An 18,749-nucleotide genomic window follows, 5' to 3' on the forward strand; every position below is an offset into this window, starting at 1 on the left:
TGGGATGGAGCCCCGCATGGTGCTCCCTGCTCAGCGGGAAGCCTGCTTCTCCCTCTCCCACTCCCCCTGCTTGTGTTCCCTCTCTCGCTGTGTCCCTCTGTCAAATAAATAAATAAAATATTTTATTTTGTTTTTTTTAATATTTATTTATTTATTTATTTGAGAGAGAGAGAATGAGAGAGAGCAAGCACATGAGAGGGGGGAGGGTCAGAGGGAGAAGCAGACTCCCCGCCGAGCAGGGAGCCCGATGTAGGACTTGATCCAGGGACTCCAGGATCATGACCTGAGCTGAAGGCAGTCGCTTAACCAACTGAGCCACCCAGGCGCCCTAAATAAAATATTTTAAAAAAACAAATCCTTATTGCCAGTTATTTCCTTAAGATACATCCTAGAGGGGCGCCTGGGTGGCTCACTCAGTTAAGCATCTGACTCTTGATCTCAGCTCAGGTCTTGATCTCAGGGTCTTGATCTCCCGGTGGTAAGTTCAAGACCCGTGTTCGACTCCATGCTGGGTGTGGAGCCTACTTAAAATCAATCAATCAATCAACCAGTCAATCAATCAATCCTAGAAAGGAATTGCTAATTCATTTTTTTTTTAAGATTTTATTTATTTATTTGAGAGAGAGACTGAGAGAGAGCATGGGGGGGGAGGGTCAGAGGGAGAAGCAGACTCCCCGCCGAGCAGGGAGCCCGATGTGGGACTCGATCCCAGGACTCCAGGATCATGACCCGAGCTGAAGGCAGTCGCTTAACCAACTGAGCCACCCAGGCGCCCAGGAATTGCTAATTCAAAAAGCTTATGGCTGGGGCGCCTGGGTGGCTTAGTTGGTTGAGCGACTGCCTTCGGCTCATGTCATGATGCTGGACTCCAGGGATCGAGTCCCATATCGGGCTACCTGCTCGGTGGGGAGTCTGCTTCTCCCTCTCCCGCTCCTCCCTCTTGTGTTCTCTCTCTCTCTCACTCTCTCTCTCAAATAAATAAATAAAATCTTAAAAAAAAAAAAAAGCTTATGGCTGTTCTTTTTTTTTTTAATATTTTATTTATTTATCTGACAAGAAGGAGAGAGAGAGCACACAAGCAGAGGCAGAGGGAGAGGCAGACTCCCCACCGAGCAGGGAGCCCGATGCGGGACTCGATGCGGGACTCGATGCGGGACTCGATGCGGGACTCGATGCGGGACTCGATGCGGGACTCGATGCGGGACTCGATGCGGGACTCGATCCCAGGACCCTGGGACCATGACCTGAGCCGAAGGCAGCCGCTTAACGACTGAGCCACCCAGGCGCCCAGCTTATGGCTGTTCTTAAGGATTTAAATTCATCTTGCCAAACCGCATCCTGGAAAGAATGCACTAATTTATACTCCCAGAAGCAGAGACTTCTTTTAGATCCCACCACGGATTACAAGAGATCAGAATTCTCTTTTTTTCAGATACCTGCACTCTGTTGTTATCTGGGTGGGGGAGGGGGGCGGGCTGCTTTACTTACTGAAACATACCCTGTATTTATCCGGACCTGCTATCAAGCCTGGGCCTCTGGATTGAGGCTAGAACAGGGAGGGGGACAGCCTGCTCTGGGCCCAGCCCCTGAGTGTTTGGGCTCCTGGTGTCTCGCGCCCCCCTCCCCGCGCCCAGCTCGGCTACTGCTTGGGGAGGCCGCGCCGTGTGTCCGCCTGGCATCAACATGCCTTGCATTCGGCTTGGGTCTGAGGCTGGGGGCTTGGCAAGCGGCTTGGATTCCAAGTCACTCCGCTGTGAGGATGCCACCGAGAGCGAGGAGGGGCAATGTTAAGATTCGATTTCCCTCGCAAGGGCCCTTAGTGCTCCCGGGAGGCTTCCTTCTCTGGGAACCGAGCGGGAGGCAGCTTTTTTGGTGAATTAGTCGGAGGAGAGGTGAGTGCGAGCGCCCTCCGACAGCCTCCCGCGGCCCCCGGGCCCAAGTGGGCCCGCCCCCACCCGGTCCTCCCGTGCCCGCCCCTGGGCGGCCGCCCCTCCCCCGAGGTGGGGAGGGTAGCGAGAGCCGGGGGCCAAGCGGCTCCTTCCTTCCGTCCTTCCCGCCCCGGCCCCCGCCCGCCGGCTCCGGGACGGCAGCCACGTCTGAAAGCGCCTCATTGTGTGCGCTCTTCCCCGGCCCGCGGCGCGCGGAGCAGCGGCTCGGGCAGAGCAGGGCTCGCGCGCTCGGGCGCGGGGGCGCGGGGGCGCGGGGGCGCGGCGCCCGGCCGGGTGAGGCTGCGGGGCAGGAGTGCCCGAGTCTGTGTCTGGCCGCTGCCCCACGACTGCGCCCCGCACACAATCATCCCGTTCTCAAGACGCCTCTCCTTTTCCAGGACACTCCTGCCCCGTTTCCAGGTTCCCTCCGCCTTAGGTCTCCAGGTGCCTCCAACTACCTTGGGATCTGCGGGTCCGCGCGTGCCTCTCAGAGCCTTCTCCCCGGTGTCACGGGGCGCCCCTTACTAGCCTTGGGAGCCTACGGAGCACGTCAGCCCCTGCGGACTCTCCCAGCGAAGACACGGCCGGCTGCGGACTGGAACTTGGACTGGACACGTCGAGGAGCCTCCGCTGAGCCTCGGGAGAGTGGTGTCCGCCTCCGCGCCGCGCCAGCTCGGGCAGGGACGCCGGCTTCGGGGTACGTTCGTTGGTCCTCTCTCCGCACAGGATGCCCCCAGTCAGGGGCATGGAGCTTGTGGCCGGGGAGTCGGGTCTGGGGAGAAGGGCTGAGGGTGGTGGTTCTACCAGCCCAGGGAAAGGACCTTGTAGCCCCAGGCGCGGGTTCGAAAGTGTCTTCGTGCGGCTTCAGCTCACGCGGGGTCACTGCTGGGGATCCCTAAACCCTTGACACGTGAGCTTCCAAGGGCATGGTATTAATCTAGAAAGCTTCCCGCCGCGGAACTCTTGAGGAAAGGCAGCTTGGTGAGTGAATTTAGAAGCCTGTGCAGCCGAAGGGGAGTCTGGCGGCCCCTGTTTCGGCTGCTGGATCTTGGGCAATAATAAAGACCTCCCTTGGCCTCAGCATAGGTGCCCCGGTACAAATTAACCCTCTTTTCTGCCCCCCTCTTGAACCGGAGGCATGAGGGTGGGAAAACTGAGGCCTAAAGAGCAGAAAGGACTTGGCTGCCCTGGGGCCGAGAGGGAGTGAGTGTGCCAAGTGCCCGAGCTAAGGGGAGGAGTGTGTGTGGCTCCTTGCGCGTTGGCTGTGCTAGGGGTTATATGGTCCAGGGTGCTCCTCTCCAGCCCGTGTGGGAGGCGCTGTGATTGCCTCCTTTACAAAGCAGCCAGCTGAAGCCCCAAGACGTTAGGGGCGCCTTGCGCACACTCACGCACCTCACTGGGGTCCGGGCAGAATTTGAACCCAGGCCGGCCTCAGAAGCCAGTCTTCCAGGCATGTTTCGCGGCTGCTTTGCGTGACCGTGTTCTGCCCCGGCCCGGACTTGCCACATTCCATTGCTAGGGTGCAAGGTCACCTGAACCGGTCGCCTCTGTTGTGCTTGAGTGTTCCTTATGAAGAGGCTTTCGCTTGGATCCATAGAATATAGTTGTAACCCAGGAGTTGGGGGATTTCTGAACGCGTACAAATGTGCTAAATGACATTGTTCTAAGTGCTTTAGCAATAGTAACTCATTGAATCTTCAAATCAGCCCTGACTTGCGTTATATTACTTCCCCTGTTTTATTTTTATTTTTATTGTTTTATTTATTTATTTTTAAAAGATTTTATTTATATATTTGACACAGAGAGAGAGACAGCGAGAGAGGGAACACAAGCAGGGGGGGAGTGGGAGAGGGAGAAGCAGGCTCCCCGGTGAGCGGGGAGCCCACCGCGGGGCTCGATCCCAGGACCCTGGGATCATGACCTGAGCCGAAGGCAGATGCTTAACGACTGAGCCACCCAGGTGCCCCTTATTTTCATTTTTTTAAGGTAAGCTCAGGCCCACCGTGGGGCTTGCTGAGATCAAGAGTCGCATGTTCCAAGGGCGGAGCCAGCCAGGCGAATTTCCCCCATTTTATAGATTAAACAACAATAGGCACAGAGAGGTTAAATAACTTGCCCAAGATCACACAGTAAATGATCAAATGGGGTTTATTAGCCACTGTGCCATCCCTACTCCCTGTCATGAGACAGAATCCTCCTTCTAGGAGCGTCTGGGTGGCTCAGTTGGTTAATTGGCTGCCTTTGGCTGGGGTCATGATCCCAGGGTCCTGGGATTGAGCCCCACATTGGGCTCCTTGTTCAGCAGGGACCCTGCTCCTGCTCCCTCTGCTGTTTCCCCCACTTGTGCTTGCTGGCTCGCTCTCTCTCTCTCTGTCAAATAAATAAATAAAAAAAATCTTTTTAAAAAAATCCTGCTTCTAGTCTAATAAGGGGAGATAGGTACAGAAATGCATGAAAAAGAGTATTCCCCATGGTGATAGTCAATATCACCTAATGCCCATTCCATGTTGAAATTTCTGATTGCCTCAAAGATATCTTCTTGCACTTGGTTTGTTTGAATCAGAATCCAAACAACATCTATACGCTGTATCTGTCACATGTTTTGAGTCGTTTTCTTCTAAAACACCCCCTTTTTTAAATGTCACTGAATTCTAAGAATGATTTACTTTTCAAAAATAATAAATTAATCTAGGGGCTCCTGGGTGGCTCAGCCGTTAAGTGTCTGCTCTTGGCTCAGGTCATGATCCCAGGGTCCTGGGATGGAGCCCCGCATCGGGCTCCCTGCTCTGCAGGAAGCCTGCTTCTCCCTCTCCCACTCCCCCCGCTTGTGTTCCCTCTCTCACTGTGTCTCTCTCTCTGTTGAATAAATAAATAAAATCTTAAAAAATAATAATAAATTAATCAAAATAAAAGGTTAAAAAAATAAACCAGAGAACATTCCAGATTATCCCTATAATAAGAGTGCTCAATCTAACACCTGGGGGAACACGGGGTACATGCTAAATGTGCTCTCCCTTCCCCCATTCCCTGCATGTGTTACTTCAGAAAAGAGGTGGGAGCCCCCAGACTTCAGGTCTTACTAGCTGTAAGGTTCTATGATCGGGTCCTGTGCAAAGTGCTTTTTGAGGATCCCCGAAGTTCAGAGCGAGGGAAAGGTGTTCTGTGTTATCTGGTCATTTGCTTTGAAATGCCCCCAGGGTAGCTCTGAGCCAAGGAGACTTGAGCAGTTTGATTTCATTTCCCAATAGATTCCTGCAGGCCAGAAGCATCTGGGCTGTGTGACCCCAGCTTCCCTGCCTCTGGCAGATGCCATGAAGCTGCTCATTAGGACTGGCAGAGAGATAGCAGATGTGGCCAGGGCTTGGGGCTGGGAATGTCTTCTGCCACAGCTTGGCCCAGCCCACAGCCCTGAGGCTAAAGGTGGGCTTGGGGATCTTGACATCTTCCAGTGCATAGGAGGTAATTCTCCAGCCAATGCCCCTGTCCTGTTCTGGCCAAGTGGTATTCAGGTCAGCTGGGAGATGGGTTTGCAGGCACTTCTCTTCCCGCAATGAAAGCTGGAGCAGGCAAATTCCACCTGTGCCTCCTGTCCCCATTTTATGATTACCAAAGTAATGCGAGTCTATCGTAGACTACCTGGAAAATGCAGCAAAGCACTAACAAGAAAAAAAATTACCTGTAACATGGCCATAGAAAGATAACCTCTAATATTCAGGGGGCACATGGGTGGTTCAGCTGGTTAAGCATCTGCCTTCGGCTCAGGTCATGATCCTGGGATCCTGGATCCAGCCCAGAGTCAGACTCCCTGCCCAGCAGGAAGTCTGCTTCTCCCTCTGCCCCTCCTGCCTGCCACTCCCCCTGCTTGTGCTTTCTCTCTCAAATAAATAAATAAAATCTTTTTTTTTTAAGATAACTAATAATCAGTATGCATCCTTCCAGATTTCTTCTATATGTTTTTGTGGGGTTTTTTTTTTTTTAAGATTTTATTTATTTGAGAGAGACAGGGCAAGTGAGAGAGAGCATGAATCGGGGCAGAGGGAGAGGGAGAAGCAGACTCCCCACTGAGCAGGGAGCCCGATGTGGGACTCGTTCCAAAGACCCTGAGATCATGACCTGAGCTGAAGGCAGATGCTTAACTGACTGAGCCACCCAGGCGCCCCTGTGTATTATTTTTATAACAGCTTTATTGAGATACAATTCACAAACCTTAAGGTGCACCCTTTTAAAGTGTACAATTCACTAATTTACAGTGTAGTCAAAGTAGTGTGTTAATCACCTCAGGGGTCATCCATGTTATAGCACATATCAATACTTCATTCCTTTTTATTGCCAGATAATATTGAATTCGAGTTGATCCTTGAACAACATGGGTTTAAACTGTGTGGGTCCAGCTATATGCAAATTTTTTCAATAAATACAGTACATCACTGTAAGTGTATTTTCTCTTCCTTATGATTTTCTTTTCTCTAGCTTACTTTAATACCCCATAATATACAAAATACGTGTTAATTGACTGTTAATGTCAAGGTCAGTGGTAGGTTATTAGTAGCTAGATTTTCCAGGAGTCAAAAGTTATACGTGGATTTTTGACCGTGTGAAGGTCGATTCCCCAACTTCCGCATTGCTCAAGGGTCAACTGTATATGGATATACCACATTTTGTTTATCCATTCATCAATTGATAGACATTTGGGATATTTCCACTCTGAGGCCATTATGAATAATGCTGCTATGAAAGTTTATGAACAAGTCTTTTGGTGGACATGTGTTTTCAGTCTTCTTAGGTATGTCTTTATTCTACTTTTTTAAAGATTTTATTTATTCGAGACAGTGAGTACAGGTGTACAGACATGTGAGGGAGGAGTGGCAGAGGGAGAGGGAGAAGCGGGCTCCCTGCTCAGCCCCAGGACCCTGAGATCATGACCTGAGCAGAAGGCAGACGCTTAACCGACTGAGCCACCAGACGCCCCCTGGATATGTATTTTAGATGGCATTGCTGCAACCCTATGTTTAACCTTTTGAGGAACTACCTGTTTTCTGCAGCAGCAGCACCACTTTCCATCTCCCCAGCAGTGTACGAGGGTTCTGATTTCCCCACCTTCTCATTAATACTGGTTATTATCTACCTTTTTGATTATAACCATCCTAGTTGATGGGACGTCCTCTCTCATTCTAGTTTTGATGGGCATTTCCCTAATGACTAAAATTGGCAAGCATCGTTTCATGCACGTATAGGCAATTTGTATATCTTTGGGAGAATGTCTACTCAAAGCTTTTGCCCATTTTTAACTTGGGTTGTTTGTCTTCTATTACTGAATTGTAAGAGCTCTTTATATATTCTGGGTCCCTTGCTATACATATGATTTGCAAGTATTTTCTCCCACCTGGGGGTGTCCTTTCACCTTCTTGATGATGTCCTTTGATATTTGTGTGTTGTTGTTTTTTTTATATTTGGGCTTTTTTTTTTATTTTTTTTTTTTATTCATGAGAGACAGAGCGAGAGAGAAAGGCAGAGGGAGAAGCAGGCTCCCAAGGAGCAGGGAGCCCGATGCGGGACTTGATCCCAGGACCCTGAGATCATGACCCGAGCCGAAGGCAGACGCTTAACCATCTGAGCCACCCAGGCGCTCGGGCTTTTGTTTTTTTAAAAGATTTTATTTATTTATTTGACAGAGAGAGACACAGCGAGAGAGGGAATACAAGCAGGGGGAGTGGGAGAGGGAGAAGCAGGCTTCCCGCTGAGCAGGGAGCCCAATGCGGGGCTCGATCCCAGGACCTGGAATCATGACCTGAGCCGAAGGCAGACGCTTAACGACTGAGCCATCCAGGCGCCCCTATATTTGGGCATTTTTAACACCACTGTGTTTTAGTACTTGCGGTTTTTCCACTAGACACTATGTAGTTAAGAGCTCTAAAGTTAGAAGGCTGGGACTTAATTCTGACTCAGCTGCAATGTAGGTCCTTTAGGCAAGTTTCTTAATCTTTTTAAACCTTAGTTTCCTTATCTGTAGAATAGGGAGGAGTGTCAGATCCATGTCATAGGGTTGTTGTAAGGATTAAATCAGAAAATGGGGGAAAAAGTCTTGGCATATAGGAAGCCCTCAACAGATGGTATTTACTGTGTTCCATGTTTCCAGGCTACCATAAACATTCATCTTCCTCCTCCTCTCTCTCCTTTCCTCTCTCTCTCTCTCTTCTCTTTCCTTCCTTTTTATTTTTTATTTATTTATTTTTTAAGATCTTATTTATTTATTTGACAGAGAGACACAGCGAGAGAGGGAACACAAGCAGGGGGAGTGGGAAAGGGAGAAGCAGGTCTCCCACTGAGTGGGGAGCCCAATGCGGGGCTCGACCCCAGGACCCTGGAATCATGACCTGAGCCGAAGGCAGACGCTTAACGACTGAGTCACCCAGGCGCCCCTTTCCTTCCTTTTTAACCTTCTCCCTAACAGATGCCCTGGGCTCCATTAGAGCTGGTTTGCCCCCAGGGGTGGCCCTTGATGCCAAAAGTCTACTGATCCCTCATCTGGAATTTGTTTTCTCTAATCTTTGGGATTCCTGAACAGGATGGCCTCCAGCCGATGCCAAATTGAGAGAAATCTGAGCCATGAATTTGTACCTAGTATTACATTTCACTTCCTTAGGTACCCTGCCAGGGCTAAAAGAGGCTGCTCAGTGAGGGGCATGCAGAGCTGGGGTACTGGTGAGGGTTTCCCAGAGAGCTGGGTTCCTGGGTTCAGGCTCACCCCCCTCCTACAGTGAACCATCCTGCCCTGAAGCTCAGATTTCCCATCTGCCAGTCAGATAGAACAATAGTTCCTTCCTATGTCTCTCAGGCCAACAAAACAGTCAGGGATATTTAGAAGATACTGTCATTTTAAAATGCTCAGGGGGCGCCAGGGTGGCTCAGTCGGTGAAGCATCAGACTCAGGATCACAGCTCAGGTCTTGACCTCAGGGTTGTGGGTTTGAGCCCTGTGTTGGGCTCCACGTGGAGCCTACTTAAAAAAATAAATAAAAATAAAGTAAAATGCTTAGCAGGAAGAAATGTGGGATACGTGGGGAATTCCTCCCTTTGGATCTAGATCACAGAGTATCTGACTTCAATTAGGCAAATATTTATTAATATCATCTACTCGTTCAGTCTTTGGGACATTCCTGGACATGACACTTACTGTCTGTCTTATTCAGTCAGGATTCTTGACTCTTTTTTTTTTTTTTTAAGATTTTATTTATTTATTTATTTGTCAGAGAGAGAGAGAGAGAGCACAAGCAGGGGGAGCGGCAGAGGGAGAAGCAGGCTCCCTCCTGAGCAAGGAGCCCAATGTGGGACTCAATCCCAGGACCCTGGGATCATGACCCAAGCCGAAGGCAGACGCTTAACCGACTGAGCCACCCAGCCGCCCCGGGATTCTTGACTCTTTATTGAAATACAACATACATACAGAAAAGAGCACAAGTCATAAAAATACAGCTTGATGACACACCCATGTATTTAGCACCTCATCAAGAAACAGCATGACCAGCCCCCAGAAGCTCCGGCTTTGCTCCTGACAGTTCTGCCCTCACCCCATTCCCCCAAGGGGACCCACTCTCTAATCAAACACTTGGTTGTAAATGGCAGAAACTGAAGTCACGCTGGCTTCACGAAAAATGGAGCATTTTCCCCAACTGGGCAGTCCATGAGTGAATCTTGTCCAGCTGGATCCAGATGCTACCAGCTGCTCACGGGTTCTCAGACTTTCCTTCCCTGTTCAATAATTGTCTTCTGTGTTGGCTTTACACCCAGGCAGTTTCCCTCTTCCCTGCAGAGCTACAAAAATCCTGGGATTGGACTTGGGGCAGATGTCCATTGCTAAGCCCATCGCTTGGTCGGGGGATAGTGTATGGAATATAGAGATGAACCAGGCTTGAGATAGCTGACTCCCTAAGAACCACACAGTGGGCGGTCAGCCCCATGCAAACCACATGCACTTTGTGTGAGTGAGGGTGGTTCCTCAAAGAAAAATCTAGAGGCCGTTAGCAGAATAAGGAGGAACAAGAACCGAGTGGACCCAAGCAAACCCTGTCTAGTGCAGCAACCTGTTGCAGGACTGCACCCCACACTGGGTGCCTGGGAACAGACACACTCATTTGCAAAACTGCCACAGTCTTGACCCTCAGGTTGCTCACAGGCAAGAAGGGGAGGCAAAGTGTCACTCAGGGCAGAGTGATACATGCCTTGAAAGAGGCACAGGTGAGGTGTCTTAGGAGGAAGCTGAGATGACTCCCCGGGGGGAGTCAGGGCTGGACACTTACAGCAGAGCAGAGGGGAACATGAATGATTCCAGATGATCTGACACACAGGGTGCCGGGCGGGGGGGGGGCGGATTATGGGAAGTGAGGTTGGAAAGCGGAAGGTTGCTGAGTAGGAGAATGACAGGATCAGATACAGCGTAGGCAGCTCTGGTGGCTCTATGCAATATGAAATGCAGGGAGACTGGCTGGGGGATTTTTCCAGAATCCAGGAGAGAAATATGCATGCCAGGACTAGCATGACCCTCCTGGCACCTGGATAGTTGGGCCACTCCTCAGACCACCATCTGCTCCCTTGGCCACTTCGTGGGTGGGTCTTTGAGGTTCCTAGCTAGATTGTGAGCCCTGCTAGGATAACAGCGTTGGATGTTGGACTTTCGACCTCCCGGATTGATCCTCTTGATTTCTTTTATCTGTTTTCCATCTTTTATCCATCACTGATCTTTTTGTTCTACCTTCTCTACTTCTTCAGTTTTATCTTTCAACCCTACAATTTTAATCTCTAGGGCAATTTAACTCCAGGGAAAACAAAGGGTTATACAACAAAGGAAGTGTGCTCCTAGCGCACTGTGTGCTTTAGCTCTTTTTTTTTTTTTTTTAAGATTTTACTTATTTATTTGAGAGAGAGAGAATGAGAGAGAGAGCACATGAGAGGGGGGAGGGTCAGAGGGAGAAGCGGGCTGCCTGCTCACGGGACTCGATCCCGGGACTCCAGGATCATGACCTGAGCTGAAGGCAGTCGCTTAACCAACTGAGCCACCCAGGCGCCCTGCTTTCAGCTCTTTTACGAATGAGCCGCACTCGTTCTCGAGTTCCGGGAATAGGATCAGACGTCAGTTCCGTATTTGTGAGTCACCTAAGAAAACCTCTGGTTTCCCCGGAGGGCAGGTAGCACACATTGGTGGCCTACGGTCAAGATCCTCCCGAGCCAGGAAAGGGCTGGGCTGGCCATGGCAGCTGTGTTTGGGCCAAACACCAGGGTCGAGTGCTCTGCAGGAATGGGAGTGCTCCCAGGAATGGGAGAGACTTGCTGACTGTAATTGGAATGTGCCAGGAACTTAGAGATGGAAGACCTGGGTTGGGGGTCCCACTTCCCCTGTCCTCCACCCACTCTGGCAGCCTCTGGATAAGTGGGATCTGCTCATGATTTCGACCTGGCTTCTCCTGGTGGTGACATGAGCAGGGGAGGGGGCTTCGAGGGGAGCAAAGGCCGTGAAAGCAAGGAGGAAACTTTCAGGCCCCTACCTTCCAAAGCAGCTCTTCCTTGAGATCGTGGCAAGAGCAAGCAACAGGTGCAAGGAGGGAAAAACTCTGGGACCTCAGGGTGCGTGAGCTTGGCTCCGTATCCCTTTCAGTCTGCCGGACAGGTGTGATATTCTTAAGATCTAGTAAAGGACCCGGGGGTGGACTCAGGAGATGCTGGGATTGCAGATGTAGGAGACCTCAGGGTTTCTCATCCAGGTGGAGACCTTCCCTGGTGCCTCCTCTCCCAACACAGCACCCCCAGCAGGAGCACGGGGTGGATGTATGGCACTAGCAAGCCCTCCCTCATCTGTGTTGGTAGCAGCTTCTTCGTGACAAGCCCGAGGCTAAATGTTACCATCCTCATTTTACAGAGGAGGAAACTGAGTCTTGGAGAAGTCAAGTCATTTGCCCCAGGTTTCAGAGCTCCTAAGTGGCATCAGAGGGCTCACCGCAGTCCAGTCTCCACCCAGCAGGGTACACCATCAGTTCACATCCACTTGGAAAAATGTGCTCAGGGGCTGGGCGGCTCTGTTCCCACCTGCAGGGAACTTTCTGTCCGTCTGGGAATGCAAAGCCCTCCCACTGTGTCGGGCTATCTCCTCCTGTGAGCCTCTGACCCAGCCTCCCTCCTGCTCTCTCAGGCCCTGAAAAACCTGCAGGCATCTTCCATGGATTGTGATTGAGGTGGGCAGCTCTCCCAGCAGCCCTGGGCTACAGTGAGTAACCTCGGCATGGAAAAGGGCAAATGGTGGCCCGGAGCTTGACTGCCGTCACCTCTCCCTTTACTGCTTTCTTCTGCACATTCCCACAGTTCCAGAAGGGTACCCTCCCTCTGCAGTTCATGCATCCTGTAGCACTCTACTCCCTGTAGATAGCAACAGTTGGTGTGCTTTGTCTATGTCATTTATTTACTTTTTAATAATGCAAGCTGAATCTGCTTGTTTAAAAGAAGTCAGACAACACAGAAGTACAAGGGCAAGTTACCAGTTACCGGAGTTACGACATGCCCCGCCCCCCAGGCTCATTCCATTACTCCGGTACCAGTATTAATCCCCCTTTTACAGATGGATAAACTGAGTTACAGACAGATTAATCGTTTGGTCCAGGATCACAGGCTAGGAAGCGGCTGAGCCTGGTGAGGGAGTCAAATCACCCACCAAACTCGAGCTAAACAACCTAAACTTGTCTCCCTGAAAGGAATTCTGAAACAAAAGGTGGGAATTCTGTTTTAAAAATAATATTTCCCTCTCCAGAAAAAAAAAGAGAGAGAGAAAGTGGGGGGGGGGGGAAGAGAGAGGGAGGCGGTAAGGACGAACATGTATTTCCACCGCATTCTGCAGCTGGCCTTTTGCTCTGCATAGACTAGATCTTGGCTGATGTCTTAAAGTCATATTCCCGGGAGAGTGCCCAACTGAGACGGCCATAGTCCGGGGAGGCCCCCACAGGTCGGGTGGTCGAGTCCGGGGTGGGGGTGGGGGACTGCTCTCTGCAAGCACCGGGGGGGGGGGGGGGGCGTTGGGGCGTGGCAGGGCGAGGGGGCCCGCGGTCCCTAACGACTGCGCTCTCCTCCTCCCGCAGGCCCCCATCCGGAGGCATGTGGCTGCCGCGCATCTCCAGCACGGCGGTGACCGTGCTCCTGCTGGCGCAGACTGGCATCCTGCTTTTCCTAGTCTCCTGGCCCAGGCCGCCGTCCCCAGCGGTCGGCAAAGAGCGGGTGCACGTGCTGGTGCTGTCCTCGTGGCGCTCGGGCTCGTCCTTCGTGGGCCAGCTCTTCAGCCAGCACCCCGACGTCTTCTACCTGATGGAGCCCGGCTGGCACGTGTGGACCACCCTGTCGCAGGCGAGCGCGCCGGCGCTGCACATGGCCGTGCGCGACGTGGTGCGCTCCGTCTTCCTGTGCGACCTGGACGTGTTCGACGCCTACCTGCCGTGGCGCCGCAACCTGTCGGACCTCTTCCAGTACGCGGTGAGCCGCGCGCTGTGCTCGCCGCCCGCCTGCGGCGCCTTCCCGCGCGGCGCCATCAGCAGCGAGGCGGTGTGCAAGCCGCTGTGCGCGCGGCAGCCCTTCAGCCTGGCGCAGGAGGCCTGCCGCGCCTACAGCCACGTGGTGCTCAAGGAGGTGCGCTTCTTCAACCTGCAGGTGCTCTACCAGCTGCTCAACGACCCCGCGCTCAACCTGCGCATCGTGCACCTGGTGCGCGACCCGCGGGCCGTGCTGCGCTCGCGCGAGCAGACGGCCAAGGCGCTGGCGCGCGACAACGGGATCGTACTGGGCACCAACGGCACGTGGGTGGAGGCCGACCCCGGCCTGCGCGTGGTGCGCGAGGTGTGCCGCAGCCACGTGCGCATCGCCGAGGCCGCCACGCAGAAGCCGCCGCCCTTCCTGCAAGGCCGCTACCGCCTGGTGCGTTTCGAGGATCTGGCGCGGGCGCCGCTGCCCGAGATCCGCGCGCTCTACGCCTTCGCCGGCCTGAGGCTCACGCCGCAGCTCGAGGCCTGGATCCACAACATCACGCACGGGGCCGGGCCGGGCGCGCGCCGCGAGGCCTTCAAGACCTCGTCCAGGGACGCGGTCAATGTCTCCCAGGCCTGGCGCCACGCGCTGCCCTTCGCCAAGATCCGCCGCGTGCAGGAGCTGTGTGCTGGCGCGCTGCAGCTGCTGGGCTACCGGCCCGTCGCCTCCGAGAGCGAGCAGCGCGACCTCGCCCTGGACCTGGTGCTGCCGCGCGGCCCTAGCAGCTTCAGCTGGGCGTCATCCACTGCGGCACACCCCTAACCTTAGCGGAGGCCCCCACTTGTGGCGCTGGGGAGGGAGCCGGGCACACGGGGCGCAGGCCGCTTTGGGAGGGGCCAGGAGTTTGGGAGTCCTCCTCTGTAGTATGAATGGACTGAGTCCCCAGAGCTCCATGTTTCTTCCTGCTTCTGAATTTTCTTTTGAGTCCTCCTTAGCAGCTGGGTTCCCATCAGGCGCACACTTCATCGAAAGCAAAGCTGTGTCCACACTTCCTCTGGGCACGGGGAGTAAGTTCAGACCGCTTGGCTGCTCCTCGAGTCCTTTCTTCCTCGGTCTCTTTTCCTTTTGGATGCATCATCCAGCCCCTGAGAAGGGGGTCCCAGCCCTGCCTGGGAGCAGAGAAGAGGCACTGCGGTGAGCTGGCCCCTGAAGTCTGTATACCTCCCCACCCCCCATGTCCCACCACCACACTCTATCGAAGATGTTGGCGTTTATATTCACTCGTTTCTTTCAGAAAGAAATCAGACAAGATGCCTCTTCTCTTGTGGTCTCCCTGTAGCCTCTCTGCCCCATCTCCTGGGAGCCCACATACCCGCATCACCTGCCCAGCTAACTGGGGTGAACGTTTGATTTGTCTTGACAGTAACGATCCTACCTACAGAAATAGGCATAATAATCTTGTGATACTAGACTTTACAGTCTGTATGGTTTGACGAGCAAAACACAAAACTGAAGGGGCTTGTCCAAGGTCACACAATAGGACGAAGGGAGGAGGGGGGTTTTGCTCTGAGACTACAGTTGCAAGGAGAGGGTGGATCAGGCTGGCGACCTGTCTCCCTCATGAAGGAAGGTCAGATTTTTCCCATCTGTTTGCTTGAGGGAGGAGCAAGCCGCCATGGCCACAGCTGCAGGATACAGGTGGTGATGAGATATCTGGGCCCAGAGTGCAGAACCTTAGAGAACCTCCCAGATAAGCCTGGAGGGAGGCAATGAGGGGGAAAGGCAGAGGTAGAGGGAGAAAGGAAGAAGGGGGTGGGGAGCTCCCAGAACCTCTGGGAAGAACAGGGACACAGAATTGAGCACACACAAACTTTGGGGCACGGACTTGGTGCCGGGACTGACAGTTGTCAGCTGAGTGTGCCCATTACCTCTGGAAACTAGTGGGCTGCCTCTCTCTGGCCATCAGTTGCTAGAAGGGATATTCTGGAGGTTGCTAGCTTCTTTTTCTCAGCCCAAGTGTGGCCTTGGATTGGTGGGACCTCGATTGTGGACCCCCATCCTTGCTGCAAAGCAGGAGCTCACCTTCTCCCTTTGCTCCTTCCCCTGGTCCTGCTCAAGCTCTCTCTCAAATAAATAAATAAAATCTTTTTTTTTTAAGATTATTTATTTATTTGACAGAGAGAGAGAGAGAGCACAAGCAGGGGGAGCAGCAGGCAGGGGAGAAGCAGGCTCCCCGCTGAACAAGGAGCCCGATGCGGGGCTTGGTTCCAGGATTCTGGGGTCATGCCCTGAGCTGAAGGCAGCCGCTTAACTGACTGAACCACCCAGGTGCCCCAAATAAAGTCTTTAATAAAAAAAACAAAAAAACAAAAACCTGAATTTATCAATGGGGACTGCAACTTAGGCTCAGGTTACATAGCTTCATATATGGGATAGACCTCAAACTCCCATCTCTGACTTCAGCGCATACAGTTCTAACTGAACTGGGGATGAAGTAAAGGATCCCACTACAGGCTTGGAAAGCCAGATCACTTCCCCCGGTAGTGACAGGGATGTCGAGGTGTGAGGGAGTGAGCCATCCTGGCATTTGGCTGCAAACATCTCAAGGACCAGAATGTTGAAGGGTATGGTATGTGGTAGGCTGGGGCATTGGGGCCCCTACTGTTGACCCCTTTTCTCTCTGCCTGCAGCTCCCTGTGCTGTCCCCTGGGGATAAAAGTAGCCTGCTGGCCTCCCTGGAAGGAGTGCAATGTCAAGTGGAGGAGTCAGCCTAGGAATGGTGCTGGACAATGTGGTATGTTCAGGCAAAGAGGATCAAGCAAGAGGTTCATGGTGCCAGAGGCCAAGAATAGGGAGACACTGATCCCTTGTGGGGTCCAGGAAGGCTTAGCCTGATAGTGTCATCACACAAGTTTCATTTGCCCCTGCTCCAGTCACAGATTATATTGATGGCAACAATTAATGGTCTTTGCTGTGTGATTCATCCATTCTGGCTGGACCTCCCAGCTCCCAGAAAGCTCCCAGAAAGGGGATAACAGGCTCCCAGACTTTGCTCCCTGCATATAATGGACTCTGGGCAAGCCTCTGGGTGAGTTCCCTGGCATATCTGCTTCAAAGCAAGCCTGGGGGTGAACCCAGATCAGGTTTCAGAACAAGGACAGGCAGTATCCAATTGAGTGCTTCAATGAGTCAGGCCAGTTCAGACCCTGGGGACATACTGGGGGACACAGCAGTCACAGACCTTGCTCTTGTGGGGAGGGCAGACCCAAAATAAATAGTCCCACAGATAAACATGCAAACACAAAAATGTCAATTATGCTCTAAAGAGGAAATCAGAATGGGGAGAGGATGACCTACTTTAGTATGGGGAGTCAGGAGGACCTCTTTGGAGAGGAACATTGATTTGAATACATGAATGATGGACAGGAGCTCATCAAGCACGGGGTGAAGAAAAGGAGCCAGAGAAAGAGTGAGGGATTGGTCTCCTTGGAATCAAATTCCCTTGACAAAATTAAAAACTCACACCTGGGAATTTAGGCTCATGAGATGAGAGAAGCCCTCAAGAGGTGACCAAGTTTGTGTGACTCTAGTAAAGATTGCTAGAAGTAGAAATGCTGGATCAAAGAGCATGTCTTTAAATGTGAAACTGCGAAATTAAAGACAGAGTAACAACTTACACCCTCCAGGATGGGGTCAAGAATGCCCTTCCCATCCCTCTCCAACTAACCACCCCCACCCCACCACCATCACCTATACAGGGCAAATCAGTCCTTTCATTTTTACTTACCTGATGGAATATTATTCCGTGCTAAAAAGAAATAGCTATCAAGCCATGAAAAGACATGGAGGAAACTGAAATGTCTATTACTGAGTGGGGAAAAAAAAAAGCCAATGTGAAGAAGTTACATCCTGTACTATTCCAACTATATGACATTCTGGAAAAGGCAAAACCAAGGAGACAGTAAAAAAATTAGTGGTGGGGCGCCTGGGTGGCTCAGTCGGTCGGGCGTCTGCCTTCGGCTCGGGTCATGATCCCAGGGTCCTGGGATCGGGCCCCGCGTCGGGCTCCCTGCTCCACGGGAGGCCTGCTTCTCCCTCTCCCACTCCCCCTGCTTGTGTTCCCTCTCTCGCTGTCAAATAAAATCTTTAAAATAAAAATAAAAAGATTAGTGGTTGCCAGGGGATGGGGAGGGGAGGGATGAATAGATGGAACACAGGGTTTTGGGGGCAGTGAAAATACTCTCTACGATAATATAGTGATGGGGATATGTCATTAACTATTTGTCCAAAACCATAGAATGTACAACACCAAAAGCAAACTCTAAGGTACACTAGGGACTGGGTGATTATGATGTGTGCATGTAGACTTTAAATTTTTGGCTATTGGGTGGTTGGTAAATGATCTCATTGTGATTTAATTTTGTGTTTAGCTGATTAATAATGAGGTTAAGCTGGGGCGCCTGGGTGGCTCAGTTGGTTAAGCATCTGCCTTCGGCTCAGGTCATGATCCCAGCGTCAGGTCATGATCCCAACGTCCTGGTGTCAAGCCCTGCACTGGGCTCTGTGCTCAGCAGGGAGCCTTGTTCTCCCTTTCCTTCTGCCTGCCTGTCTGCCTACTTGTGATCTCTCTCTCTCTCTGTCAAATAAATAAAATCTAAATAAATAAATAAATAAAAATAAAAAAATGGACCCAGCATAAAATTTCTTAAAAAAAAAATAATGAGGTTAAGTAAGCATCTTTTCCTATTTTTGTTGGCAATTTGTATTCTCTCTTTGATGAAGTACCTATTCAGGCCTTTTGTCTCTCTGTCATTTTCTTATTGAGTTTTAGTAGTGTTTTATAGATTCTGGATACTACTCCTTTGCCGGTTACACGTATTGCAAACATCTTTTCCCAGTTTGTGGCTTGTCTTTTTGCTGTTTTTATAATAACACTTGAATAACACAAGTTCTTAAAGTAGTTAAATTTATCAAGCCTTGCCTTTATAATCTTCACTTTTTCTATCTAGTTGAAAAGCTCCTTCACTATTATGAGGTTTATAATGATATTCAACATTGTCTTCTAAAAGTTTTATAGTTCTGCATCTCACTATAAGTGAAACAAGTGAGACAGGTGGTGGAGTTTTAAAAAGCAAACAAAAAACCTAGTTGCCTCATAATTTTCTTGCAGGCTTGTGTTTTTCCTGGACTTCAATTGCCTTTCAGTTTTTTCCCATTAAGAGAAGAAACAGGTACCTTCTTCTCTCTATCATTAAAAATTTGAGCTGCTTCTTTTTTTTTAGGATTTTTATTTTTTATTTCACACAGAGAGAGAGAGTATAAGCGGGGG

The 18,749-nt window shown here is 51.2% G+C and overlaps 1 protein-coding gene across 3 annotated transcripts; it reads left to right on the plus strand.

The window, feature by feature from the left end:
- The first annotated feature begins 2,030 nt into the window (after positions 1-2,030).
- Positions 2,031-17,171, plus strand: CHST6 (carbohydrate sulfotransferase 6). Of its 3 annotated transcripts, none has more exons than XM_064581474.1 (3): positions 2,491-2,625; positions 12,108-12,182; positions 13,045-17,171. In XM_064581474.1, exon 3 carries the CDS (start codon positions 13,061-13,063, stop codon positions 14,240-14,242), a length of 1,182 nt encoding a protein of 393 aa, XP_064437544.1. In that variant the 5' UTR covers positions 2,491-2,625; positions 12,108-12,182; positions 13,045-13,060; the 3' UTR covers positions 14,243-17,171. The 3 variants fall into 3 exon arrangements, with proteins under 3 accessions (XP_045746672.1, XP_064437544.1, XP_064437545.1); XM_064581475.1 differs by having other exon boundaries at positions 12,108-12,150; XM_045890716.3 differs by lacking the exon at positions 12,108-12,182 and having other exon boundaries at positions 2,031-2,625.
- The last annotated feature ends 1,578 nt before the right edge of the window (positions 17,172-18,749 follow it).

Source organism: Mirounga angustirostris, unplaced genomic scaffold (assembly GCF_029215605.1).
Source record: "Mirounga angustirostris isolate CCGP_5_RB_7025 unplaced genomic scaffold, mMirAng1.0.hap1 SCAF_16, whole genome shotgun sequence".
In the NCBI taxonomy this organism is placed as follows: domain Eukaryota; kingdom Metazoa; phylum Chordata; class Mammalia; order Carnivora; family Phocidae; genus Mirounga; species Mirounga angustirostris.